The sequence below is a fragment of the Peromyscus maniculatus genome, chromosome 11 (assembly GCF_049852395.1).
Source record: "Peromyscus maniculatus bairdii isolate BWxNUB_F1_BW_parent chromosome 11, HU_Pman_BW_mat_3.1, whole genome shotgun sequence".
Classification (NCBI taxonomy): domain Eukaryota; kingdom Metazoa; phylum Chordata; class Mammalia; order Rodentia; family Cricetidae; genus Peromyscus; species Peromyscus maniculatus.
The window spans coordinates 82762371-82790296 of record NC_134862.1 but is presented as its reverse complement, the minus strand read 5'-3'; the positions used below and the strand labels follow the sequence as shown (position 1 = coordinate 82790296).

Sequence of the window (27926 nt, the reverse complement as noted above, 5' to 3'; positions counted from 1 at the left end):
GAGAACAGCACACTTTTGATTTTCATGGGGAGTGAAGAGTATACACTTGTAAAACAATCCAATCTTGCTAGCTGGGGAAATCGAAAGCTAAGAACAATGGGAGGAGGCCCCACTTTTGCAGTCCTCCTCTCCCAGGATTAGGAGAGTGCAAGGCATCCAAGATTGCTCAACTTCAAGAATGTCATTCTTCCCATCTTTAAAAATACTTCATGTTCTTGGCATTTGAGAGATGTCAACACCCCTGTCCAATCTCCTAGGGATTTTTTTTCTAACTTAAATGAAATTACCCCTATTCCTTTCCTTTCAGACAAACTAGGATCTGAACACTGCTGAAGAAATCTCCAAGAAGGTGAGTCCTGTGCCTGCTATGTAGAGTTGAGAGCTCTGTGGAATCCACAAGAGCACAGGGGAAATCAGTGCTGCTTCTTCACAGGAGCAGGGAGAGAACAAGTCTGGTGCCAGCTGCTCTCAGGGCAGTGAAGCCACAGCAGCAAGGTTCTGATGCTTTGTTAGGGGAGATGGCAAACATCTTTATTCCACCCTTATTGGGGCCTGACTCAATAAAAGTGCGTTTTGATTATGTCAGATAATAACAGCTTTCTATATAAATATGAGTATATAGAAAGTGAGGCGAAGGCTCTATTTATCTTTGCTGGAGACTAAAAAGTAACTTTTTGGCTTTGTTGAATGACTGGGTAAACAATAGGATAGTGACATCAAATAATTACTGTGAAATAGTATTTGGTGAAAATATATCAGGACATGGAGATTCAATCTAGTATTCTGATATTATACAGCATGTGAAAAAATGGTCATGAATAGTACAAAGCTCTACAGGTTCACAGTTATTCAAGTACATCTATTTTTATTCATACACAAACATACTTATCTTTTTTTTATCATGAACATTTCAACCACAGTGAGTTAGTTTCTGTCACCTTGAACATTATTTGTTTTCTTTAGTTTTAGATTGTTTGACTTGTTTTTTTAATTTTCTCAGGAAAATATAGGGTGCTGTGAGATAGTTAATTAGAAATATATTTCTATTGGCTACTTTTAGAATATTTTAAAGACTTTCAATGTACCCTTTAGAGTTTTAATGTGTACTTGAACAGAGTATTCAGAAGTTGGCTTCAGGCAAGTCCATATGTAAAGACATATCTCTTGGTGTATAATTTATGTTTCTCAAACATTCTAAATTTTTTTGCAGATGTTTATACCTTGTTAATTTATTAATTGAGAAATATTCTGCTGTATTTATCAAAATATTGTCAGTTTCATGCAATTCACAGATGAGTGTGCTATTTCACATATATATGAAGAAGATGCATGTGCATTTGCACATTTGGAACAAAATATATTCCATGTTGCTACTTATTATGGTACTATCAAGAAACATAAAATACTAAGAAATAATATACACTATTATTGGTATATAAAATCCAACATTTAAACTATTTTCTCTTTCTAAGGAGATATTCTGGTTGCTTTTTTTCAATTTGACACAAGATAAAATTGAAATACTGGAGTTGAGAAAATGCTTACATCAAAATTGCCTATAGGAAAGTGTTCAGTGCATATTCTTGATTAATGATTTATGTGAGTGTGTAACTTATTGAGGGCAGAGCCACTCATGTACAGGTGGTCATAACTGCTGAGCAAAGTATGAGAATCAAGTGAGAAATCATTGTTCCTCATGGCTTCTGTTATAGTTTCAACCTTGAGGTTCCAGCCTTGAGTTCCTGCTCTGACTTCTTTCAGTAAAGTACTGTGATGAGGAAGTGTAAAATTATATGAACCCTTTCTTCCCAAGTTGTTTTTGGTCATGGTGTTCTATCCCAGCAATAGAACCTGTAACTAAGACAGAAATTGGTACTGGGTTTGTGGGATAATATTGTGACACACCTGATTGTGTTTTAGGAAGGATTATGAAAGAACTTTGTAACTTTGGGACATAAAAGCAAATGAGTGTTTAGAGATTAATGAACTATTATATAACGTACATGAAAATGCAGAGGGCAGTGCAGATGATGAGGGCTGGGCTTGGAAATTTCAGAGGGAATATTGAGAGTCACTTAAAGAATCTACTGAGGCCACTCAATATTTTGAATTACAAATCTGTGATTCTGGTCAGCAAGGACTCAAAAACTAGCTGAGATTAAGGAGAGGCCAGCATTGTTGAGGTATAACTTGGGAAGTGTCTTCTCACTGTCAGTACACAGAAGAAGAAGTTATGGTCCAGAGGGGACAAGGCTGTCCCTTGTGCTGACAGACAAACTTTGTAATGTGAAAGACTCACCCAGTTTGTACTGGTTTTGGAGGCATGAGGGGGTCATAGGGAATAGCTGAAGCTTGTCACTGTGAAAGGCTATGAAAGGTTGTGGTGAAGACAAAACCCAGGTTAATGGGGACCCCAGAATTTTTGAGATGTGAGTACAATGGAATGATACCAAGAATAGTAGGAGGTGTCAAGAGAGGTAGCCTAAGCACAGGAGAACCACTATGTGTACTCAGATGGGAGAGCAAGAGATTGGAAGATGCCAAGGCCCTTTGTATACCAGAGAATATTTTACATTCTTTAATTTTGATTTTACTTTGTTTTGTAAATATTTATGATCTAGTTTTCCCCTCTTGGGATAACAAGGTAGGTAACTCATTTTTTTTTTTATTTTGTAAGATCTCATTGTTGGGATATTTTGAATTTTTAGAAACTTTGGAATTTTAGAGTCTTTGAATATTTTTGAGAGGCTTTGAAATTAGGAAGAGATTTTGGGTATTTTAAAGAGACTGAAATATTAAAGTGTTTAGCTTTTTAGCAGTGAGGATGAACACGTATCGATATCCAGAATCTAGTGAGCATAGATGGCATTGATGCATGTGTACTATGTTATTTAACACTTGAAATTCTATTGAGGTTGGGATGATTAGTCTAAATTCAAAATCAACAACACTTCAAAAACAAAATGAATAATCTCATAAAAATGGAACCCATCAAATTACACACAGTCTCTGTCATCACATAGGTGGTTGTGTTTGAAATGGTTGTGTTTTCAGAAGTACCAACCCAAATAAAAGCTTTCTGTTTTAGTTTTCTGTGAGATCTGGAGATCAGTATTGTATAGAAGTTAGAATGCTGCTCTGAAGAAGGGAGTTTTACTGTTGAGAATCAGTTTTAATTTCCCTTTTGAATATGAAATGATCTATTTTTTAATGTCTCATGGTTTACAGAGTATGTCTTTTTCTTAATACTCTTCACCTTCCTGTCATGTGACTTTGTGTGAATATTCTATTCACATTGGTTTTCTTTGAGCATGGATGATGTTCAATTTTTCTCAAAAAAGGGGAAGCAATTGACAGCCCTAGAAATTTAGTACCTAATTAAACTGATGTCCATACAGGTATAAATCCCAAACTGAGATGATATATATTGAATTAGAATGTTGGACTCATTCCATTCTCTGAAGATCATCAAGGAAGTATATAAAATGTGAGTGAGGTACAAAGCAGGATGGTAGGTCCACTGGGAAATTTAGGGAATTTCCAGAAAATCAGTTTTTTGTTACTTCTAATTTTCTAATTTGTATTATTATTTCTTTGTAATTTTTTATGATGGGAGTTGAAAGACCTGTGGACATAATAATAAGTTTAATTCTACTCATATTTGACAACATAAAATTAGGAGGTTCTCAAGTAGGAAATACGAGTAGTCCACTCACAGGTTTTCAGTCTCAGTAATGGTGTCAGTTATGGGTTTCCACTCATACAGGCCTTAGATCAAATCATGAAATGGATGGTTAATCCCATAACATTCATGCCACTATTGCACCAGTGAGCATGTTTTGCCACATGGGCTGTTACTCTACCTGCAGGAATCCACAACTAAGTAAGGTTAATGGTTATTTTGTTCCTCTAGTACTGTGTCTAGTACTTCCCTGAATTGGAAAATCTAGTCAGTAGGGATGAGGCTTCCAGGTGAGTGTCAAGTTGATTTCCCCATGTTCTCTGACTCAAGAATGTGGTGTCTCTGCAATAGAGTCACCATAAAGTTCTGGAGTGTATCCAAGAGCATTGTCAATAGGCTATATGTTCGGGGTCTATGAGAACTGACTGGCCAATAACTTCAAGAAAGCAAATTCACTCCTAGCACTGAGCTTTTTGTTAACCTGTGGTGTCTAGTAGAAATATTGTTTATATATTATAGAATACCTTCATGTAAATATTTTATTGATATGGATTTAGACAGATAGAAAGATAGAAGATAGATACACAGACAGAAGGTAGATAGATGGATGGATATATGGATTATATACATACATACATTCATATATACATATATATGGAAGCTCTACAACAATAGGTTTCCATCATAGTTTTAGAATTATAAATTAGTGATAGTTACTCCTTTGTCTGCATCTTCCACTCCCATACACTCCCATTACCAACATCATTTAATTCTTAAGTTTGCAAAGTTTATGAAAAGTACACAGAGAAAGAAATGTGAGAATGGTTTTCCAAGCAATGAAAAAGACATTAGACAAACCATAAACCTTGAACATAAGAGTATACTTTGTATATTTTAAGCATATGATCTCAGGAATAAAAATAAATATAAATAGAAGAGTGCAGGTTATTCAAAGACTTCTAATATCTATTAGGAGGAAGAAATATTTTTAATAAGATAGAAAACTATTAAAAGATCTAGGTAGGATTTAAGCATGACATGGAAGTAGAAAATTTTGTCTATGAACAAGTAGCACCACTAAATCAACCCTGAAAGGTTAAAATGAGGAAACTAACAACATAATTCTATCCAATAAATTCTAGGGGGCTGCTCTGAAAAGTATGTAGATGTTTGAGAAATTGACAGTAATATGATCACAATCCAAGCCCAGGGGAGACAGGTTGCTAATGAGGGTGGTTTGAGGCAAAGCCAAAGGTCTGTGGTTCAGCATGGTCATGTGACTTCAGTCATTGTTCTTCCAGGTACACTATAATAGGATGCAGTCCCTTTGCATCTACGTCACTTTAGAATGGGAAAAATCAGAAACCCACAGGCAGATATCCAGGTACAGTCTCCAGAATCAACTAAAAATGAAAAAGGGATCCACGATATTAACACTTATAGCCCAGACTCTAAACACTGCAACAATTACTGGTTCCAACACTTTTCTTCAACCACAACTGCCACTGGTCTAAGTCACCTAAGATGCCTTATGGGGAAGAATATTCTAGACTTATTTATTAATACAGAAGTTCTACATCCATTTTGCACAATGGCACAGCTTATGTTTACCTCTGTTTTTCTCTCACAGGCAATTATGGACATTATCAATAGATGTCATCCACTCACAAAGAATAACCTTGTTTTGCAATTGTCTGTATAAGTTTGTAATCATATGCCCATTTTCATCTTTTAGGATTGTCCATAATTTTAGAGATAATGAGTGAATACAAGACAATTGTTCTTCAACAAGGATTAGAGGATGTGGCTGTGGATGACTACCAGTTTAGGAAAATCAAGTCCTTACTAAGAAAAGAACTAAATCTAACAAAAAAGATGCAAAATGATTATGACAGAATTCAGATGGCTGACCTGTTGGAGGACACATTCCCAAAAGATGCTGGACTGGACAAACTGATAGAAGTGTGTCAAAGCATTAGAGATCTTGAAGAGCTTGCTCAAAGGCTTAAAACAGAGAGAGCAAAAGGTAACATGGGAGCACCCTGGACATTCATCCCTTCTCCACCCTCCCCAAACTTTCTGGCTCCCTGCAGAGATCAGAACAGATATGTTGCTTTCCCATGGTGTGTACCTTAAAATAATGGGGGTGGACGCATTTCAGATGTCAAGAAATTGATGATTTCAAGAAATCCTTTCTTACAAAGAAACTTGATATATTTCAGGGTGGACATCTTTTGCATTGGAGGTAAATGAAAAAAATTAGTTGTTGAGATAGGTCAGAACACTCAACATGGTAGAAAAACTAGAAAATGATAAACTAAAAATTGAAAAAATCATTTCTCACATTTAAATAGAGTATGTATAATATTTGATTAACAATCTTACCCACTCATTAATAACTTTTCCAGTAAGAAATTTGATCTAATATTTTAGTAGAAGCCTGCATTTTAAAGATGTGAGGAAGTTTCTCTTTATAAAGTCACTGGGTGTACTGGTACACAACTCTGACCTGAGAATTCAGCATAAGGAGGCCCAGTCAAGGAGACTGCAGTTTGGTGATACACTGAGTTATACAGAAAGATATATGTCCCCAGTATAGAAGTCCAAACACAATTTCACTACTTCGTTACATCAACTATCAAAACACAATTCTTTTTCTATGAATTGGAATGATTGTCTTAGAAGGTAACCTAATATTATTATCATAAATGTTTTATGTTTGTAAATCAGACTGTGGGATAAGAGGGCTGGGCCAGGGTTGTACTGATTAAAACAGAAGTGTCTAAGAAGAAGAAGAAGAATGGAAAAGCTGAACCTACTACACCTGCAATGGGCAAAGAATCCCCTGAGGCCTGTATGGGACTTGGTACCACTGGTGGCCTTCTGGTCAGGGAAGGCCTCTGCAGCAGAAGAAAGTAAACACACAGAAACAAGCAGAGACTAAATAGTTCTTGAAATTTTTGCAGGATATTTGATCACACTGTACACCCTGAGATTGTGTTATTTACTGGGGGGAAAAAACTGTTTGTAGGTCCAGTGTGGCTCAGCCCTAACACACAGCTTTATTCCAATATCTTTCTGCTTGAATATTGTAAATTGTGTTAAATCAAGTCAAGCATAGGTCCAGAGGCAGAGCAAGCAACAAGTCAACAGGAAGTGAACATAGGATTATTAAGAAAAAAGATAGTATGAGGAAGTTGGGAGGATGGTTAGCCAGAAGCACAGGCAGTAGAAGTGAAAGATATTGAGTGTCAGATGTTTTGGTTTGAGATGGTACAAGGAAAGGGGGATTATGGGACACTAGGGGAATATGAAGGTCAGTTGGCTGCTTTCTCTGCCTCTGTGAGAGAGGAAACTATTGCCCCAACATCTGGCTCCTGAGTCTTTATTGGTAATTTTGAACGACTGAGGGTTTTGTTAAAAACAACAAGAAATCATTATTTTTTCTATACAATTATAAGTGGAATAAATTATCAATTCCATTTAAAAAACAGTAAATAAATAATTCTGAATGAGCTTTAGAATCTTAACCACTTCCCTGGATTTATTGTGTTTTCTTTATTCCTACAATTAAAGTGCAAAAGAAAGGAAAAAACAAAACTGCAGTGAAAAAAAGAAAGCAAGAAGAACCCAGTAGTTCCCGATCTCTTTCCACCGATAATGAATTAGACATGAGTAAACCCTCTTCAGAGGTAAGGTGGCTGGTCTCCCACCAAAAAGTTTCCACTCAGGTTCTTCCCCTTCTTAACTCTTTAGGAAGATTCAGTACTCTATCTATCTAGTCCACGGCTCTATTGAGAACAGGCTTCTAAGTCAACAAATTCATAGAAACCTGTCACTCCTCCAGTGTCATATATACAATGTCTCTAACTCATGCAGTATAACTCCCAAGGATGCAAATAAACAAACAAACAAAAAAACACTATGTGGCTTTTTAAGACTATTACTGAAATAGCAGTTGCTTTGGGATGTGGCTTTCATAAAGGTTGAATTGAATACAGACTTTGTAATTCTACATCTCGTACTCTTTGGCCACCACAGGGATAGGGTGAGATAAATATAATTTTTCTACACCTCTATGAGACAATCCTATATGTCTGAGGGTTTCCATTGCTTTGGAGAGATGTCATGACCACAGCAACTCTTATTAAAAGCCACCTTTGTTGGGGTTTGTTTACATTCAGAGGATTAGTCAATCATTGTCATGGTAGGAAGCATGTCAGTGTACAGGCAGACAATGTGCTGGAGAGGTAACTGAGAGTTCTACATCTCCACAGGCAGCTGTAAGAAAGAGTGACACTGGGCCTGGCTTCAACATCTGAAATCTCAAGGCCCACCCCTCAGTGACACATTTCCTCCAACAAACCACACCTACTCCAACAAGGACACACCTGCTAATAGTCCATTGCCTAGTAACCAAGTATCAAATCTCTGAGTCTATGGGGACCACTCTTATTCATACTCCCACACTGTACAATACATCTGTTAAGAATGAGGTGTGCACAATGACACAATATAATTAGAATCCAGTAATAAAACAAAAATTTTTATGGTCTTGAAAATATTGTGATTTATTTAATTCTAAAGACATTACTAAGAACTGGGAATAAAACTAGATAGAAAAGCACGCCTTATCATGTACAAAGCTTGGGGTTCTATTTCCAACACATGGGGAAATCAATAAGGAAAGAAAAAACATTGTTCTTTCAGGAAATGAGAAAAGAAACCATAAAAACTGAAGGTAGTAAGAAAATGAAGCTTACCCAGGAGCAGACTCAGCTTCCAGAACCTTCAGGAAGCAACACACAAAAAGATGAAGGTTGTCTTCAGACTCCTCAGAAGCCTATACCAACACCATCCAGCAGTTCCTCAAACAAGGTACCACTTTCCAATTCCTAATGCTTGGCCCTTCCCAAAGCATATTTCTGTGCAAACTAAAATCTTGGAGAAACTTCTCACTGATTCAATACTACAAAGATTTTCCTCATATTATTAAATAGCTCATTAAGTTATCTCATCATGTATCAAAGCCTCCATGGTACAAAAAAGGTGAGTATTTATGAAATGATTTCTAATAATGCCAATGAACTTACTGTTTAGGGTTCAGAAGAAAGTACAGGGTAGACAAACAGGAATAAACACAGGAATGTCTCAATCCCCATTGCCTTGTTTCTTCTAAACCCTCTTCCCTTTGCTGGTGACCCAACAAAAGGTTACTTTCACCATTCTGTGCTCTTCTCAGCAGGTGTTCTAACACATGCAGTTTCCCTGCTTGGAAGTCTTTATCCTTGTCCATTCACTGACCAAATACTGTATAACTGTTAATGGTCAATTTTGTTGAGAGTCAGCTTCAGACCTCTACCAGGCATTCACTAAACTCTCCCAGCTATTCCTCATCAAAGGTAACTGTAGTCAGAAGTTTTCCTGTGTCCTGCCTGGTCTGCAGTTGCTCAGACCCAAGAAAACACACAGAGGCTTATATTAATTAAAACTGCTCATCCATTAGCTCAGGCTTACTACTGACTTGCACTTGCACTTGCACTTAAACTCAGCCTATTCCTGTTAATCTATATGTTGCACATGTTCCATTGATTTACCTGTGTGCCATTACATGCTGCTCCCTGGACAGCAGGCTGGTATCTCCTAACTCAGCCTTCCTCTTCCCAGAATTCTCTTTGTCTGTTTATCCCATCTATACTTCCTGCCTGGCTACTGGCCAATCAGTGTTTTATTAAACCAGTGTACAAAAGCATTATCCCACAGCAGGGAACAGATTCCTGTTCCAATATTGATGCCTTCTTACTATAATTACAATGACCATAACCTTGAAAGTAGTTCTCATCTAATATCCTATCATCCATTCATCAATGGTATATTTTGAGCTCCTGACTTCGATGTACACAAATCTCCTTATTTTATTATTTGGTACAATTATATTGAACATTCCATGTGACCAACATTTTTTTTAACAGGTAGAGCCCTGTTATTTAGCATGGGAACTCCTTAGGCACATCTAATTAACCATGTTTGTAAATGATGATAGCAATATAATTCAAAATGTATACAAGCCTGGAAAAAGTCTACTGTTAGTAATAATTTTGGCTTGGATGCCATCAGCTTCATAGCAATTGTTGCATTTTAGAAGACTTATACCTTGAACAGTCAAAAACATAAAAAAGAAACCAGTAAAAATGGCCATTACAGTTATATGAAGGTATTTGCATACTAACTTACCTTCAGTTTTAAAGCAAAACTTATAATATAAAATTTTATACTTCTAAGATTACATAACAGTAATGGAAATCCTAACTAGATCTGTTGCCTATGTACAAGTATTTCTTATATATGTAGAAGTTTTATTTAACTGGAGTTATGGAATATTGGTGAAATTATTAAGGCCACTCCATGTAGTTAAAAGGAGATTTATTTAATGGTGTAACTTACAAATGAAGGGATAGGTAGGTTGAGGGTTCTGGGAAAGACGCAGCAGTAGTCTGGCGATGTTCTCTGGAGAACTCTCCTCCATCCACCTCTAGCATCCGGGCTCCCAGCAGCAAGAGAGCCCGGCAAGTCTCGATCTCAGGTCTTCAGGCCCTCCCTTGGCCCCTCTTTATGGGCATGATAGTTACCAAAACCTCAATGGGGGTTGGAACTTCCAGACCAAAGCTGGAATGGCTACCCACTACAATGGTAATTTTTAATGACCTAAATACAGGTTTAAATGAGTCTAGATGGGCTTCAGGCATGCTATTCCAGCATGCTGTCAACTGAGCTACATTCCCATCCACCAAAATCTATCTATGTGGTCCATTTACTTAGGGTACTTGTCACACTGTTTCAATCACATCACCTGAATGTATTGGGGGGCCTCTCTGTGGGCACAAAGATTGAATATTTGATGGACTGAAAAGTCTACTTGAAAAAAAGTACAGAAATAGCCAATTTTACTAAAAGCTGCATTTCCCACAGAATAACATTAGACGTTAAACCAGACCAGGTAATAGTTGACCAGTTTTGTAAGATACTTTGAGATAGTATTCCATCCCAGACCATGAAAATTCAGCACCTGAATTTTAAGAGAAGTTGTAGTATCGATTAATGAGGATGGAAGATAGGTATTAAAAATACCTAAGTACATTCTCAAATCCTTCTTTCAGCACAGGAAAAGCTGACAGGGTAAAAGTCCTCTTTCAAAAAAGAAAGTGAAAAGATGTACTTCATCTCATATTCAAAAACCATCAAGCAGTATTAAAAAATATCTCAATCCTATTTTCCTTTAAAAACAGAAAAACACAAGCAGCAAAAAACATAATACCATAGAGACACAAGTTTCCCAGAAAAAACACCAGCTTCTAGAATTGTCAGCAACCAACAACTCCTCAGCTGTGAGTGAACTCCAGACTCTTCAAGGTCTTTCGGCCACAGCTTCCCGCAGTATCCAGGCTCCTCAGACACCTCTAAAAACATGCTTCACTTTAAAAATGCCTCCGGGCTCTGCAGCACTCTCTTACCAGAATTTTCCAGTGTCTTTAGCATCAAACTCCAATATCCATCTGAACTCTCCAGTGCCTCTAACACTGTCCAGTGGCATCCAGGCTCCTCATGTACCTTCAGCAACACCGTGTAGTAATGTCTGGATCCTTCAAATGCCTTCAGAAACAGTGTCCAGCTCTTTCAGTGCTCCTCAGATGGCTCCAGTATCAGTGTCCAGCAGTGCCCAGAACATTCACCTACCTACAGCAGTAGCAGCCAATAGCAAACAGTTTCCTCACAGTCCTCAAGTAATAACATCCAGATGTGTCCAAAGCACAGGAGTACCTTCAGCACCATTGAAGGTCATAAAGAAGCCTCCAACAAAACAATCCAGCAATGTTCAAGTTCTCCATGCTCTTCCAGAAGCAATGTCCAGAAATGTCTGCATCACTCAGGTGCCTCAAATAACAACATCCAGTAGCATTCTGACTCCTAACTCTGCTACAGTAAAAGCACACAGGAATGCCAAGCTCCCAGATCTCTTAGAAATAGGAAGTGCTTATTCCCTGGCTTTTTTGGCATCTCCAGGAACATCATCTAGTAGTCTCCAGGCTTCTCAGGTACTTCTACAAGCAACATCCAACAGTCTTCCAGCTCCTCAGGTTTCTATACCAACAGTGACAAGCCGAGTCCAAACCACTCAAACACATCCAGGAGCAGCATCCAACGTAATCCAGGATCTTCATGCTCCTCCACGGACAGAGTCCAGAAGTGTGTGCACCACTCAAGTTCCTCCAGGAGTATCATATGGTACTGGACAGGCACTTCCCTGTCCTAAAGTAAAAGTATCAAGGAGGGTCCATGCTCCTCAGATGCCTTCAGCAACAGCATCCAAAAATCTCCTGGATTCCCGAGTGTCCCCAGCAACAGCATACAGTGCTCTCCAGACTTCTCAGGTACTTCTACCAACAACATCCAACAGTCTTCCAGCTCCTCAGGTTTCTATACCAACAGTGACAAGCAGAGTCCAAACCACTCAAACACATCCAGGAGCAGCATCCAACGTAATCCAGGATCTTCATGCTCCTCCATGGACAGAGTCCAGAAGTGTGTGCACCACTCAAGGGCCTCAAGGAGTATCTTATGGTACTGGACAGGCACTTCCCTGTCCTAAAGTAAAAGTATCAAGGAGGGTCCATGCTCCTCAGATGCCTTCAGCAACAGCATCCAAAAATCTCCTGGATTCCCGAGTGTCACCAGCAACAGCATTCAGTGCTCTCCAGGCTCCTCTGAGGCCTCCAGCAACAAGAAGCAGCAGTCCATCAAGGGTAAGGAATTCCTGTTCTCACAATATAATGACAGAGATTAGTCCAAACATGGAAGGCTTCTTCATTAATCTATATGCACGCATTATCTTTCATTTAAATAATCACTCCTTTTTATTGTGTTTAGATACTGATCCTTCCCTACACTCAACTTTAAAATACTTCGTATGGTCTACTCTATTAAGAAAATGTCTGACTCAGTGTTCATGAGCATGAACACTGATGAAGTTCCTGATTATGCCTATTCTGTCAGGAGTATAGTGAGACACTTGCTTAATTAATTTTACACCTTGAACTTTTTGTCAAGGTGTTCCTTTCATATTGTGAATTGCTGCTCCAGTTATATTGAAGATGTACTTCCTGATGTTAGAACACATTGATCAGGAATTGGAGTTAAACCCCACCACCCACAGGATGAAGTCTGTATGTTTCCAAGTCAAATTTCAGAGAGTGCTACCAGTTATAGCTGTCTCCCTGAGCTGGTACCCAGGTTGGCCATGACTGCCAACACTCTTCTTCTTTCAGCTCTACAAGGTTGCCTCCATTTCATAGTCCTCTCCTGATGTTCAGAAATTGAATGGGATACTGAGGAGGCAAGTTGTAAATGATTTTAAACCGTCCTATTAAATAACAAACACAGAGCCAAATACAGAGGTAATAGTCAAAGAGATCAGCAAACTAGCGAAGAGCCATGATTAGACTTCTCTTACCACCTCACCACCTTTGCTTCCCCAGAGAGCTTCTTCCTGTGTCTTGTGCTTTTATTGCTTTCCTGTTCTGCCTTCTCATTTGCGCTAAACCCAGCCACATGACTTCCTTGTCAAGGCCTTTCTCCTTTTAAAATCAAGTCAGAGATCTTTTCAACATAAGTTTTTAATTTTTTACTCTATTTATTGGGTGGAAATATCCATTCCAATATAATATCTTCCCTCTGCATTAAAATTCCTGTAAAATAACCAAAATGCAGTGGAGCTTTCGATCCACCCCATCCACATGTCCTTCTTGTACTTTCATTTCTACCAAGGCCAATTCTTTCTCAGCTTCAGGTGATAATTCTCTTGGACTATTTAAGTCCTTGTCACCTTTTAAGGTTTTGAACAAATTACTCAGTTCACCATTTTTTACCCCAGCAATAGTTTGTAGATGGGGAATGTCTCCAAATAATCTTTGAAAGTCATTACATTGGGCGCCAAATGTAGATGAATTTCTAAACAATCTTATTAAATAAGACACACAGAGCCAAACACAGAGGTAATAGCCAAAGAGCTCAGAGAATTAGCTAAGAGACTTGACTAGCCTTATTTTACCACCTCGCACCCATAGCTTCCCTAGAGAGCTTCTTCCCATCTAACCTGTGTTTTTATTGCTTTTCTGTTCTGTCTTCTCATTGGCTCTAAGCCCAGCCACATGACTTCCTCATCACTGCCTTTCTATACAGACCTCCAGGTCTCTATGGTTGGTACTGAAATTAAAGGCTCGTGTCACCACACTTGGCTGTGTCCTTGACCACATAGAGACTCTGCCTGCCATGTGATCAGATTTAGGGCTTGGTCTACCACCACCTGACTTCTCTTTATGGCTCCCTGACCTCTGATCTGCAGGCAAATTTTATTAACATACAAATAAAATATCGCATTTCAGCACAAATAAAGTATCACAACAGCAAGTTATCAAAGTAAAATGACTTCAGGACTTTTTCTGGTCCCAGGATTCTGCTCTATGTCTGCTATTATAGGAAAAGAAGAGTTGCTAGGCTGAACCCTTTTTGAATAACAATACATGAGGGCATCTTCCTGGGGCTGCCTACCTAGCCCTTTTACAAGAAAGCTCGCCGGGCGGTGGTGGCGCACGCCTTTAATCCCAGCACTCGGGAGGCAGAGGCAGGCGGATCTCTGTGAGTTCGAGGCCAGCCTGGGCTACCAAGTGAGCTCCAGGAAAGGTGCAAAGCTACGCAGAGAAACCCTGTCTCGAAAAAACCAAAAAAAAAAAAAAAAAAAAAGAAAGCTCTGACTGTTTAGACAAAGTTTTGTAATTGGAATCTTCAAAATGTTTCTACAAAGAAGACTTGACTAGAACATGGAGGTTTTGGGTTCATTCCCCATAATTACAAGAATAATCTCTTTGTTTATCGGGTATGATTAGTATTAAGGGGAATCACTAAGTAGTGATTTAAGTAAATCTCCATTTCTTCCTTTATCTAGGTTGTAGTATGGCAATCATTGTTTAGATGTTCTCCAATCTACTCAGTGGAGTTGTGCCTTAGGATTTGGATGAATTATGCATGTTTATCCTGTGTATGTTTTATGTAGACACCAAATAATGGAAACTTACCAAAGGAGCCTTCTAAAGTAGAAGGTCACCATGGAGTTGCCAAAGAAGTGATGGTGTTGAAAGTAACAGAACCATTTACTTATGATTTGATCAATAACAAAAGGATGTTCCATGCCACAGTGGCTACTGAGACTGAATTCTTCAGAGTGAAGGTTTTTGACACAGCCCTAAAGAACAAGTTCATCCCACAAAAGATCATTGCCATATCAGATTATTTTGGCGTCAGTGGATTTCTGGAGATATATGGAGTTTCCTGTGTGTCTGATGTGAATGTTAACCAAACGATGGTTATCTCAAATACACTGAGGAGAAGAGCCAATGGAACTCCTAAAATTAAGGATCTTTTCTCTCAAACAAAAGGGACATATGTGAATGGAAGGTTTGTGGTAACTAAGGTAAGCCACTACATTATTTGTAGATTGCCTTTGCATTCTGAGATTTTGTTTTAACTTGGCACTGGAAGTTGCTCAACTTACTTAACACAGGAAATAATCACCTTTCATATCAGAAAGAGATGAGTAAGTCTTCCACATTTTGGAGATAGTCTCTTACCATTCTTCTCTTCAAGATACCACCATGAGAATTGTTTACAAGGAGATTCATCAATAACCTTTGGCATTTTCCTGGCTATGACAATCCATCTATAGACATCCTATTCCCAGACAGTGTTCAGTTTACAGCACACTTTCTTTTTAGATTCTTTTTCTTTGATAGTTTCCTAACCCATCTCATTAGCAAGTCAGTTGTGAATGAAGAGTCAAACTCATATTCTTGATACAGTTTTCAATTATGAGAATAAAAAACCAAATAGACAATTCTGCCCTAGGATTATTTCTTTAATGTGTTCTCATTATCACATTCTTTACTTTTTATCAAAATCTTTTTACTGAGTGAGTAATATTTTAAATAATGAGAGAAAAGGACATTTAACAATCTAGTTTAGTTTCACAATTTATAACTAGGCACAATGAAAGTGAGGAAATTTAAGGAATTCTGTGACTTTTGAATGTTTCTTTAAGTGCTGATGTACTAATTCACTAGTATGTTTGCTTGTTCAATGTATGATTTCATAAGTCATTTTGTATGAATCAGTCATGGCTTTTTCCTTTTATCTATGCTGTTTTTGATTGTGCTGCTACATTTGGTTATACAACTAATAAGTAAACTACATGGGACACAAACTAAAACACCAGAAATATTGCTGTAAATTTAACTTTTGAGGTATTAGGGAGGAAGAGAGTGAATCAATATGTGCACTCAGCATATGTGATACTTTAAACAGCAGGTGTGATTGTGTGTGTGTGTCTGTGTCTGTGTCTGTGTTTGTTTCTGTGTGCCTCTGTCTATATGTCGATCTATTTGTTTTCCATGCTATTTCTTCTTTATTTCTGTTAGTTTGTTCATTTTATCTTATTCTTATTAGTTTTTCATCTTTATTTGATTGTTTTCTTAAAAGAGAGAGAAAAAAGGTGTGGATTTGGGAGGGTAGGGAGATGAGGATTATCTAAGAGGAAGTAGGGGAGGTGAAGTATGATCAGAACATTTTGTATAAAAATAACTTTATTTTCAATAAAAAAATAAAATAAATGAAATGAAAAGGGACTTATAATAGTCTTTCTCAGACTAACAATGAGCAACAAGTAGCCTTTTCTTATCAGGTCTCCTGGATGTACCTAAGAAACATGCAGTGGTAGCTAAATGGGTTTTGTCACTTATTTTTGTTTTTTTGTTGTTGTTTGTTTGTTTGTTTGTTTTCAATTTTGACACCTTACTTGGGATCCTCAATAAGTCTCAGCTATTCTGATATGTTACTACTAGTACTTGGGAAGATACTCATCTGTTTTAAAGACACCTAGCAGATAAAGACCTCAAGTAGGTAAAACTTAAGAGAGGCTTCCAAGGGCTGCAGTGATGGGTCAGTCATTAAGGGCTAGGCACAAAAAAACCTCAAGAGTAGTTTGCAAAAAAAAGATTAGTTCACCAAACATCTTAACCTCTTCTGTTCCCGTGATTCTATTTTTTTCAGTTATTCCTTTATTTTGCCTGTGAGGGTTGAGAGAAACACAAAAGCCATGAAAGTAGTGTGGAAGTCAGAAGGAGCTCCATGAATGAGTTCTCTGCTTCTACCGTGAGTGCTAGGAATTGAGCCCAGGTAATCAGGCTTGCCAACAAGCAACCTTACCACTGAGTCATCTCACTGGCCTTTTACCTATGATTCTGAACCTAAGAGCCATACTTGCCTTGTCAGGGACAGGTTTGTGCTAACACTTTATTTCTCATAGATATGGCAAGCTTTCACATATTTCCTAAAAGATGAATGTTAACTTGTTTCTCAGAAAAATGAAAGGGGTGACTTCATTTACTATGGGATTGAAGATGATACTGGGAAAATGGAAGTGGTGGTCAGTGGACCACTGACCTGTATCAAGTGTGAACCAGACAATAAAGTTCAACTCATCTGCTTCCAATTGACCTCAAGAGGAGATACTTGGCAGCTAAAGTCTGTAAGCCACAGTTACATGCAGGTGTGTGCTCTGGGAAATACCATTCTTCCCAAGGATCATGTATTATTTTAATACTCTAGTAAAACATGATTGTTGGCATTACATAGAAAATCCAACTAGTGGAGGAAAATTAAGCTATGCCCATTTAATAAGTCAACTTCCTTCCATTATTTTTTAAGTAAGAGTTTTTAAATCATATAAAGAAAATAAATTCAGAGACTCAAAAGTTGTTATATGTTTAGCTAAATGATAAAAAACTATCTCATTTCTCAAAGCAGAGAGATAATTTGGCAAGACTTGGGTTAATTAGGATGTTTATTTCAAATTATGATTCCCTGATTTGAAGCATGAACCTATTTAGTATTAACAATAAAATCCTGGAGTCACATATGGAGGGTAAAAGTTGAAAGATCAGAGAAGCAGAGCAGCCAGCCACCTGAGACTTCTTACATCTATGAAATCTCTGAGGGAATGGGGAGATCCTGTCTCTATGAATCCTCAGAGTGAAAGGGGCAGAGATTCTGTCTCAATAGCCTTATATTCCTGTCTCCAACTCCCTAGTTCTGGAACTAAAAGCATACACCACCACCACCTGGCTCTGTTTCTCTTTTAGACTTCTTTGACCTCTTGTAACCTAGGTTTGCCTTGAACTCCTGATCTTCCTGCTTCCTACTCCCGAGTGCTGAGATTAAAGATATGTGCCACCACTGCCTGGCCTCTACATTTAACTGCTGGCAAGCTCCACCCTCTGATCTCCATGAAAGCTTCATTTGTCAGAAAACAAACAAAATATCGCACAACACTGATTTTTATACAGGACCAGAGACTAAAACGTAAAAAACCTTGGGGTCTTCTCCTATAACATTCAAATACTTTCTGTTGCAGAGGATGATGAATAGAAACAGAAAGTTCCCAAGGATGCCCTGGGCAATTCAGACCACAATTTGCTAAAATCCACAATCTTTGTCATACATACACACATGTGGGAATCATTTTACAGTTTTTTTAAATAGTCACTATTAGAATGTAAACAGAAAAAATATAAGGGACCACTTGTTCATTCACATAGATATGCACTTACACTACCATCTTTCTCAGCCCCGCAGCCAAAGTTCCAAACCTGCCCCCATGGCAGCTGCACCAGCAAAGCCTTGTCTTCCTCCTCCCAACCCGCCTGCTGTGTGAGACTCTGCACCTCAATCTTTACCTCAGGGACTGCAGCTCTTTCCTCTCCACTCTAGCTCTGTGACACACCCACTCTTCCACCCATACTCAAGCCTGTAGGGCTGACCAGTTAATTCCATAGTCCCAAGCAAGGGAAGAAAGACGACTCCAAGGACAGAGAGGCATTTAAAGAGATAGGACAGAGTGGAAAAGGGGATGTGACTCATGGTGACTAGTCAATAGGAATGTAGAGAGAAGTGTAGAACCATCTGCATTGCAAATGATCTGACCTCAAGTTTTCTTCTTTAAGGTCATCAGTGCCAGAAGAAAAGTCACTCAGTCCTGATTCAGTTATGAATACCTCTCTAGAACCATACTTCTGACAAGGTGGATGACAAGGATACTGTTTACAGAGATAAGATCCAAGTCCAGAAAATAAATGTATATAAGACATGTTCAAATACTATATCTACAAAAGCAAGCTCTTAATTCTTGGAAATGGTGGTTTCCTATATTCTTTATACATTTTTGTATTTGCTAAATCCATGTTTTGTATCTATAACTTTGCTAATTGTCAATCTAAATGTTTTATATGTAAAACTTAAATAAAAAACTCCTTTTCTATAAAGCAGTGATTGCTCAGAAATATCTTTCAAACATTTGAGAGTTGGTATAAAAAAATTTAGTGACCTGCAGATAAAACTGTGGAATACAGGCTTCAAGTGTGATGTTTAAGGACAAAGCATGTTTTAAAAAAAAAACAGACTGTGTCCTGCCCAGAAAAGCCAAGGCATTAATAATACACAGGAGAAAGTTCAATTCAGCCTTGAGTGCAGTTTCCAAAACTAGTGTGCTGAAGACAGGACAAATCTTCAGATCCTTTTCACTAAGTAAATGTGACTGTATTGTAGAGTTTCATTGTTTGATAAAGAATCCCCAAATGTGGGGTTTTAAGAGTGAGGAATACTATCTGTTACAGTAAGGAATCTCAGCTCCAATTCTAAAATGAAATGTCACTGAAAACCTTGAGAGTAAAGTGAGGAAGCCCTATGATAAAGTTAATAAGAAATTAGCCAGGATGCCCAGAGAGGCCTTGCTGGAGTATTGTTTACTTCTGTCACTGATGGGAAAATATACCTGACCTAAGTGACTGAAGAGAGAACACGTTTATTTTTACTCATGGTCTAATGGTAGAATAGGGTGAGATGTCTGGTCAGAATTTTCAGGGCACAGAGGACACTGCAAGGAAGAACAGACTCGCATGGAGACACAGAGAAGGAATGACATGTAGGAGATGAGGTAACAGCCATGAGCTATGTGGCAGCAGGTAATTAAGAGAAGTAGCTTAATATAAATTTTAAGAACTAGCTCTTCTCCTTTCCTCCACCATCGTGCGGTAGATTCCTGACTTGGCTTCTCACCTTGTCTTCTCACAAGACTTTCAGAATCAAGCAATTCCTGGCCAGCAAACAAAAGCAAAATCGTCCTATTCCTCAGTGTATTCAGATGAAAACTGGTAACAAAATTAGGTACAACTCCAAGAGAAGACACTGGAGGAGAACAAAGCTGGGTCTGTAAGGATTCACACAATGGCAAGACAGTTTATACTGAATTGTGGGTCATCAAGCAATCCTACCAGGTGGAGTTCAATATTTTAACCTGAAAACTTGGTCGTATTTTAAGTTGGGGGAGTAGTTTGTCCAGTAATAAAATGTAGAACTTTCAAAAAAATAAATAAATAAATTATAAGAACTAGCTGGAAACAAGCCTAAGCTACCATAATTAATAATATTTCTCCATGTCCTGATAAAGAGCTGGCTGAAAGGACAGAGAGAGGCTTCCTACAAAACTCAACTTATTGTCAGTTTTCCTTTAAAATATTCATGTTTATATCCACAGCCTTGGTCAGAAAACTTCCTTTTTGCAGGGTGTTTGTTTAATATCCCTTTACACTTTGTGAATATATGTCACTGTGAGTGGTTTAATAAAGAAAATGACTGGCCAATAGCCTGACAATACAAGGTTAGGCGGGAGAACCAAACTAAGGACACTGGGAGGAGAAAAGGCAAAGTTAGGTGTCAGGTGCCAGGTGCGGAGGAAGCAATATGGGAGGTTCAGAGATGAGGTAAATGAGCCTTGGGGAAGCACACAGACTAATAAAAATGGTTCATTTGAGTGGTAAGAGTGAATTAGCAGTAGGCCAGACCTATCTGATGAGCATTTATAGTTAATATTAAGTCTCTGAGTTGTTGTTTCAGAGCAGCAGTTGGGAGAAGCAAACTCCACCTATCAATTCCAGAAAGTATGAACTAGGATCATGCTTGGTGACTATGATCTTTGGTCCTTAATTAGTGGGTATTGGGCTCTCTTTTTTAATTGGAAGTTCCTTGAGCAAAAAGACTGCCAGTCACACAGCCAGCCAAATTTAGAACATTGTACAGATATTATGAGTAAACTATGCAATTTTAGCTCAGGGCTTCAGCACTCAAAGGTGCAGTTTCAGTGATATTTTTCAAATACTTTATAGTATACTCTTGTTTTTTCTGTCATAATGCTTGAGGAATGTACATGACCTGGGAATCATTTCCATCTAACCAGAGCCAGAGCACTTCCTCAATACCTAAGAAGAGGACTCCTATGATTGGCACAAATAGAAAATTTCACTTGTGTGTGATGTACTCTCTGTCTAATCTACAGAAATCCTTTCTAGCTATTATCAGCAAGCAGCTTATCATCACAGTATGGGCTGAGAGAAACTGTCCTCTGGACATCTTTATAGAAGCTCAAAATTAGTTCCAGTACGGGGTTAATAGGGCTAACACAATCAACTACAAATTGGATTAAATAAGGAAGACAATTCAAGACATGAAAGACAAAGTTAACAAAGAAATAGAATCACTAAGGAAAAACTAATCCAAAGCAAAACTTAAAATGAAAATTTTGGAAAGTCAAATTCAAAGAAACACAAATTAAAATTAAAATTAAAAGAAACACAAGAGAAAATTTCAGGTCTTGAAGATAAGGTAGAAGCAATGGATATCTCTGTCAAAGAAAATCTTAAATCTAAAGGCATGCAGGCACAAAACAGCTAGGAAATGTAAAATACTATGGCAAAGAAAATTCATATGAATAGGAGATATAGAGGAAGAAGAAAAAACCCAGGTCAAAGGCATAGAAAATATTATTACTGGACCATAGCTAAATTGCTGCTGTAAGGAAAGAGATGCTTATCAGGGTGCATAAGCATGCAGAACATGAAGTAAATAGGACAAGAAAAGAAACTCTCTGTGAGATATAATAATTCAAACATTAAATATACAAAAGACAGAAAGGCTATTAAAAGCTGCAAGGTAAATAGACCAAGTCACTGATAAAGGCAGACCTATTAGAATAACACCTGACTTTCCAAAGGAAACTCTGAAAAAAAAAGGGTCTAGGCAAATGTCCTAAAACTGAAAGATGGCAGATGTCATCCTAGACTACTATACCCAGCAAAAATATCAATCACCATCTACAGTGAAAGAAAACATCTCATGATAAAAAGTCATTTTAACAATTTCTCTATACTAATCCAGCTCCACAGAACACACTACAAGAAAAACTTCAGTATGAAGGGTCAATACACCAAAGAGGACACAAGGAATAAATAATCCTAGAACAGTTCATCAAAATTGGGAAAATCCATTCTAACAAAATAACAGAATTAATAAATAGCTTTCAACAATGATTTCAATATTAATGGCCTCTATTCCTCCAATAAAAAGACACAGACTAACAGATTAGATTAGAAATCAGGATCTATCTTTCTGCTGCATTCAAGAACCATACTCCACCACCAAAGACAGACATCAATTTAGGGTAGAAAATGGAAACAAGTATCTAAGTAAATGGAACCAAATAGCAAGAAGAATATGGTAACTATTTTAATATTTGATAAAAACAGACTTTGAGCCAAATCTAATCAAAAGTAAAAGGAAAGGGCACTGCATAATCTTTAAAGGAAAACAAAACAACAACAAAAAAATATTACAAGTCTTAACATTTACACACCAGGCATAAGGGTATTCAATTTCATAAAAAGAAACACTACTTCAGCTAAAATATCATATATTCAGCTTAGCACTGTGATAGTGGGTGACTTCAATATGCCACTCTAATCAAAATATGGGTCATCTAGACAAGAAAATAACAGATAAACTGTGGAGAAAAATAACCTTCTAAATCAAATGTACCTAACAGATAAGTACAGAACATTCCAACCAAACAATAAATAAAATTCTTTTTTCTCAGAAGTCCATGGAACTTTCTCCACAATTTACCACATATTGGATACAAAGCAAGTCTTATCAGACATGGGAAAATTGAAGGAAATCCCAGCATCTAATCTAACAACTATTGACTTAATCTGGATATCAACAATAAAAACAACAGGAAGTACACAAACTCATGGAAGCTAAACAACTATCTACTGAATGAAAACTGGGTCAAAACAGAAATCAAGAAGGAAATTAAACACTTTTTAGAATATATTTAAAATAAAAATACAACTTAACAAAATCTATGAGAAACAATGAATGCAATTCTAAGAGTCAAGTTCATAGCACTAAGTATCTACGTCAAAAAACTGGGAAGGTATCATAATTAATAATTTAATGATATATTTCAAAGATTCAGAAAAAAATCAAGAATACTCAAAGTGGGTAGACAGTAAGAAATAATAACACTCAGAGCTGAACTCAATGAAATAGAAGCAAGAAAACCATTACAGAACATCATTAAAATAAAGAGGTAGTTCTTTGAGAAAAACCAAAGAGACTGACAAACGTTTAGCCAAATTAACCTAAGAAAACTAGAGGGTGGACAGAAATTAATTAAATTAGAGCTGTGAAGGCAAGAATTACAACAGATACTGATAAAATTCAAAGTATCATAAGAAAGTACTTTAAAATTCTGTATTCTACCCAACTGGAAAATCTAAAGAAATGGATGAATTCTTTGATATATATGAACTTCTAAATTTAAATCAAGATTTAAAAAACAATATAAATAGATCAATAGCCCCTAGTAAAATAGACACCGTATTTAAAAAGCTCCCAACACCCAGTAATCCCAGGGTCATATCAGTACAAACTATTACCAGATCTCCAAAGAAGAGCTACCATTAATGCTCCTCAAATAATTCTGCAAAGTAGAAAATCAAAAAGCATCTCGTAATCCATTTTATGAATCTGTTGTTACATAAATATCAAGACCACAAAAATGGGAAAGGAAATTTATTGACCAAAAACTTTTTTAAAAATTCTCAATATAATGATTGGAAACACAAACCAATAAAACATAAAAAAAAGTTTATTGAACAAGGTCAAGTTGACTTCATCCCAGGGATGTAGGAATGATTTAAAATATATAAATCAATAAACATAATCCACCACATGAACAGACTAAAAGATAAAAATCACATGTTCATCTCATTATATTCAGAAAAGCCCTTGGACAAAATCCAACACCCCTTCATGATAGAAGCTCTAGAAAGACTAGGCAACAAGAGATATCACAGAATAATAGGAAAATTTATAGCATCAAAATAAAAGGACAGAAACTCAAAGTATTCCCACTAAATTTAAGAACAAAACAAGGATGTCTATTCTCTCCATACCTAGTCAATATAGTACATCAAGTCTTAGCTAGAGCAATATGACTACTGAAGAAAATAAAGGAGAAACAAATAGAAAAAGAAGCAAAAGTATCCTTATTACAGATTATATGATTTTAAAAACAAAAGATCCTAAAGATTCTACCAGGAAAGTTTTTGAGCTCAGAAATATATCCATCAAAGGAGCACTTTACAAAATGAACACACAAAACCCAGCAACCTTCAAATGATAAACAGTCTGAGAAAGAACTCTGGATTCCTTCTGAGGTCTTTAATTCATTTGGGGTTGAATATTGGGCAGGCTGATAAGTATAGATCTACTTGCATTCTTCTCCATGCAGACAGTTCAACAAACACCATTTAACATGCTACCTTTTTATTAGTGTGTTTTTCTGTAACACACACATTTTCCAGTGTGTGTTTCTGTAACACACACACACACACAGAGAGAGAGAGAGAGAGAGAGAGAGAGAGACAGACAGACAGACAGACAGACAGACAGACACAGAGAAAGAAAGCATTTTGATGATGTTGAGCAGGTAGGTAGATTGGGAGGATCTGGGTGGAGTTGGGTAGGGAAAAGTCCATGAAAAAGATTTACTGTAAGAAATTTTTAAGATTTATTTATTATGTATACAGGATGGATGAGTGCAGGCCAGAAGAGGGCACCAGATCTCATTACGAATGGTTGTGAGCCACCATGTGGTTGCTGGGAATTGAACTCAGGACCTCTGGAAAAGCAGTTAGTGCTCTTAACCGGAGATATGGCTCAGAAGTTAAGAGCACTGGCTGCTCTTCCAGAGGTCCTGAGTTCAGTTCCCAGCAACCACATGGTGGCTCACAAACATCCATAATGAGATCTGGTGCCCTCTTCTGACCTGCAGGGATACATGCAGGCAGAACACTGTATACATAATAAATAAATAAATCTTTAAAGAAATATTATTTTAAAAATAATAAAGTATCAAAAAAATAAAAAAGGAATCAGGGAAGTGGCAGCATGACAGCAAAGGCACATGCGGCAGAGCAGCAGTGACATGTAGACATCAGAGGGCAAATGAACCTGGCCAGGCTGCAAGCTTCCTCAGGGGCAGTTAAACAGTATAAGGACAGTGGCTGCAACCGGAAACAGCTAGATGGCAGAAGAGGAGAAGGTGATGAAGTATCAAAGGCGTAGAGAGCTAGAGGAAAGAAACCGCAAGTTCTGGGCATAGAAAGACTTCCTAAGGGCTGGTGAGCTTTTGGAGCAAAAGTTCTCAGTTATCCTGAACCTAGAATTGTTAATACTGGCTGCTATCAAAGATTGAAAACTCCCAAAATCTAATCTGTCCATGAAGCTATAATTCTAGGACAAGTGAATGCTGAGTTCCTAAGCCTTCAAGAGTTGAAAGAGTTGGAAGGCAAAGCGTATGAATGGCATAGATCTGTCTGCACAGGAGCTCTAGAGTCCTGATGCTCAAGACCGAAAAGAAAATGGTAGCAGGAGAGGACATGATTTGTAGCTGCACCTACCTGCCTGCTACATTCTCTATGTGAAAATCTGAGGACACAAGAGCTAACAAAGATCAGCTTTTGAAAACCTTCTCTTATGACTCTGTACGCATCCAGGTGAAGCATGTGACCCTAACACACTGGATGAAAACACTCCACGAACATGATCCTGTTTGCAGATCAGCTGGGGTGAGCTTACCACCATCCACTACCTGGCAATGTTTGTTCTGTGTTCCAAATTACATAGACATCAGAGATTCCTCACTCACCTTGACAGAAAAACACCAGGATAATGGATATTTCAGGTCCCTGATGTTACTAACACCTAAGAGCTTTGCCACAGTTGTCAAGTCTTCCATGGTGTTAATACATAGGCTCACTATACTTGCTGGGTGTTAGTTAATTGGCCGCGTAGTGCTCTTACCCTGCAAGAAAATGTTACGAAACATGACAGGATCTGCTAATAAGAATTTTATTAAAGATAAAGGGACAGAGAGTGTGCAGGCCTGTGGGAGAGACACTTGTATGGAGAAGAAGAAGGAACCGGGAACATGGCGCTGAATTTTAAAGGCTGGGCGTGCACAGGTCACGTCACTACTCCACACATGTGGGTAGATCACATGGCTATGTTGCGCACCTATGTAGCTATGCAAGGTCACAGATCCTGGTCACGCGAGACGCCTTGACCCAGAAATGGCTATCTTGACCTGGAACTGGCTAGGCAGAAGTGTCCGCCAGGCATATGCAAACACGCCCGACTGTGGGGGCATGTTGTGAACCCTTCACTGGGTGTATGCATAAATGCCATGCATAGTGCAGAAATGCTAAGGAATCATTAACTTAACCATTAAAGGAAAGCTGCTTAGCATTTGTCTAGAGGGTGGCCAATTTCTATTAATCATTCATTAGATCTGCAAGTGTGTAATGAAATTCTTCTCAGATTTTTTTGGGGGGAATGGCTGAGAAAACTATTTTAACTATTTTTAATTGAGAGAATTCTTTAGTAAATAATTTTTTTATTTTTTCTTTATTTTTATTAAGAAAAAAATTTTAATTCATTTTTATACACCAATCAAAGATCTCCCTCTTATCTCCTCCTTCCCCCACCCAGCCTCTCCTATGAATCCACCTCCCACTCCCTCCCACAAGAAGACAAGGGCTCCAATGGAGAGGCACATCCAGTAGAGGCAAGTCCAATCCCTTCCCTCTGCCTCAAGGCTGCAAGAGGTGTCCCATCATAGGTAGTGGGCTCCAAAAAGCCTGCTCATGCACCAGGGATGGATTCTAATCCTATAGCCAGGGTGCCCCCGCCAAGCAGATCAGGCTATACAACTGTCTTGCAATGCAGAGGGGATCACCCAGTCCCATGCAAGCTCCACAGCCATTGATCCAACTTTCATGAGTTCCTATTAGTTTGGTTCGTTCCTCTCTGCAGAATTCCCCATCATGATCTTGATTCACTTGCTCTAGAATTCCTCTGAAGAATCTCAAATGACTGAAAGACATTTAAGGAATTGATCAGTATCTTTAGTCATCAAGGAGATGTAAATCAAAACAACTCTGAGATACCATCTTACACTAGTCAGAATGGTTGAGATCAAAAGCATTGCAGACAGCTTATGTTGGAAAGGATGTGCAGCAAAGGGAACACTCCTCCACTGTTGGTGGGAGTGCACACTGGTATAGTCACTTTGGCAATCAGTGTGAAAGCTTCTCGGAAAATTGGGAATCAATCTACCTCAAGACCCAGCTACACCACTCTTGGATATATACCAAAGGTATACCCAATCATTGCACAGGGATACATGCTCACCTATGTTCATAGCAGCATTATTCATAATAGTCAGAAACTGGAAACAACCTAGATGCCCCTCAACTGAAGAACTGATTATGAAAATGTGATACATATACAAAATGGTGTACTACTCAGCAGAGAAAAACAATGACATCATGAAACTTGCAGGCTTTAGTAAATTATTAAACCAAAAGTAACTGCACTACATACCTTCTTCTACCCAGGAAACATTCAGTTCTTGGTGGCAATAGACACCTGCTGAATTTTCCTCTTTCCACTTCCACCCTGAGGAGAGAAGAGGGAGAAGTCTCTGGGTAGCTCACACTTGCCTTTTCAGATGTTACCTTAATTCAGAGGAATGTGATTCTCTGTGATTCATGGATAAAGCTGTTGGACATAAAGGGTTACGGTTGGAACATCCACCTATGAAGACATTGAAGAAAAAAAAATTAAACAAAGCAGACCTTTGTTTTTCATGGTGAGTAAATTGTATACAGTTAGAACACAA

At 37.9% G+C, this 27926-nt stretch overlaps 2 protein-coding genes across 3 annotated transcripts; both read left to right on the top strand.

Moving 5' to 3' along the window:
- Positions 1-223: 223 nt before the first annotated feature.
- Positions 224-19850, top strand: LOC121820852 (uncharacterized). 2 transcript variants are annotated; one of them, XM_042257872.2, is made up of 8 exons: positions 224-349; positions 5418-5708; positions 7259-7374; positions 8393-8560; positions 10969-12483; positions 14790-15206; positions 17148-17336; positions 18790-19850. In XM_042257872.2, the coding sequence occupies exons 2-8, from the start codon at positions 5441-5443 to the stop codon at positions 18823-18825; spliced, it is 2709 nt and encodes a 902-aa protein (XP_042113806.2). In that variant the 5' UTR covers positions 224-349; positions 5418-5440; the 3' UTR covers positions 18826-19850. The 2 variants fall into 2 exon arrangements, with proteins under 2 accessions (XP_042113806.2, XP_076404119.1); XM_076548004.1 differs by lacking the exons at positions 224-349; positions 7259-7374 and having other exon boundaries at positions 5572-5708.
- Positions 19795-20762, top strand: LOC121821105 (large ribosomal subunit protein eL39-like). The gene is made up of 2 exons (XM_076547161.1): positions 19795-19806; positions 19848-20762. Exons 1-2 carry the CDS (start codon positions 19795-19797, stop codon positions 20055-20057), a joined length of 222 nt encoding a protein of 73 aa, XP_076403276.1. The 3' UTR covers positions 20058-20762.
- The last annotated feature ends 7164 nt before the right edge of the window (positions 20763-27926 follow it).

Bases quoted from the DNA above. Each gene is read 5' to 3' on its own strand.
- LOC121820852 (XM_042257872.2), top strand. From the start codon at position 5,441: ATGAGTGAATACAAGACAATTGTTCTTCAACAAGGATTAGAGGATGTG. The intron at 8,561-10,968 runs GTACCACTTTCC...CTTTAAAAACAG, and splicing joins CCAGCAGTTCCTCAAACAAG to AAAAACACAAGCAGCAAAAA. The intron at 12,484-14,789 runs GTAAGGAATTCC...TGTTTTATGTAG, and splicing joins GAAGCAGCAGTCCATCAAGG to ACACCAAATAATGGAAACTT.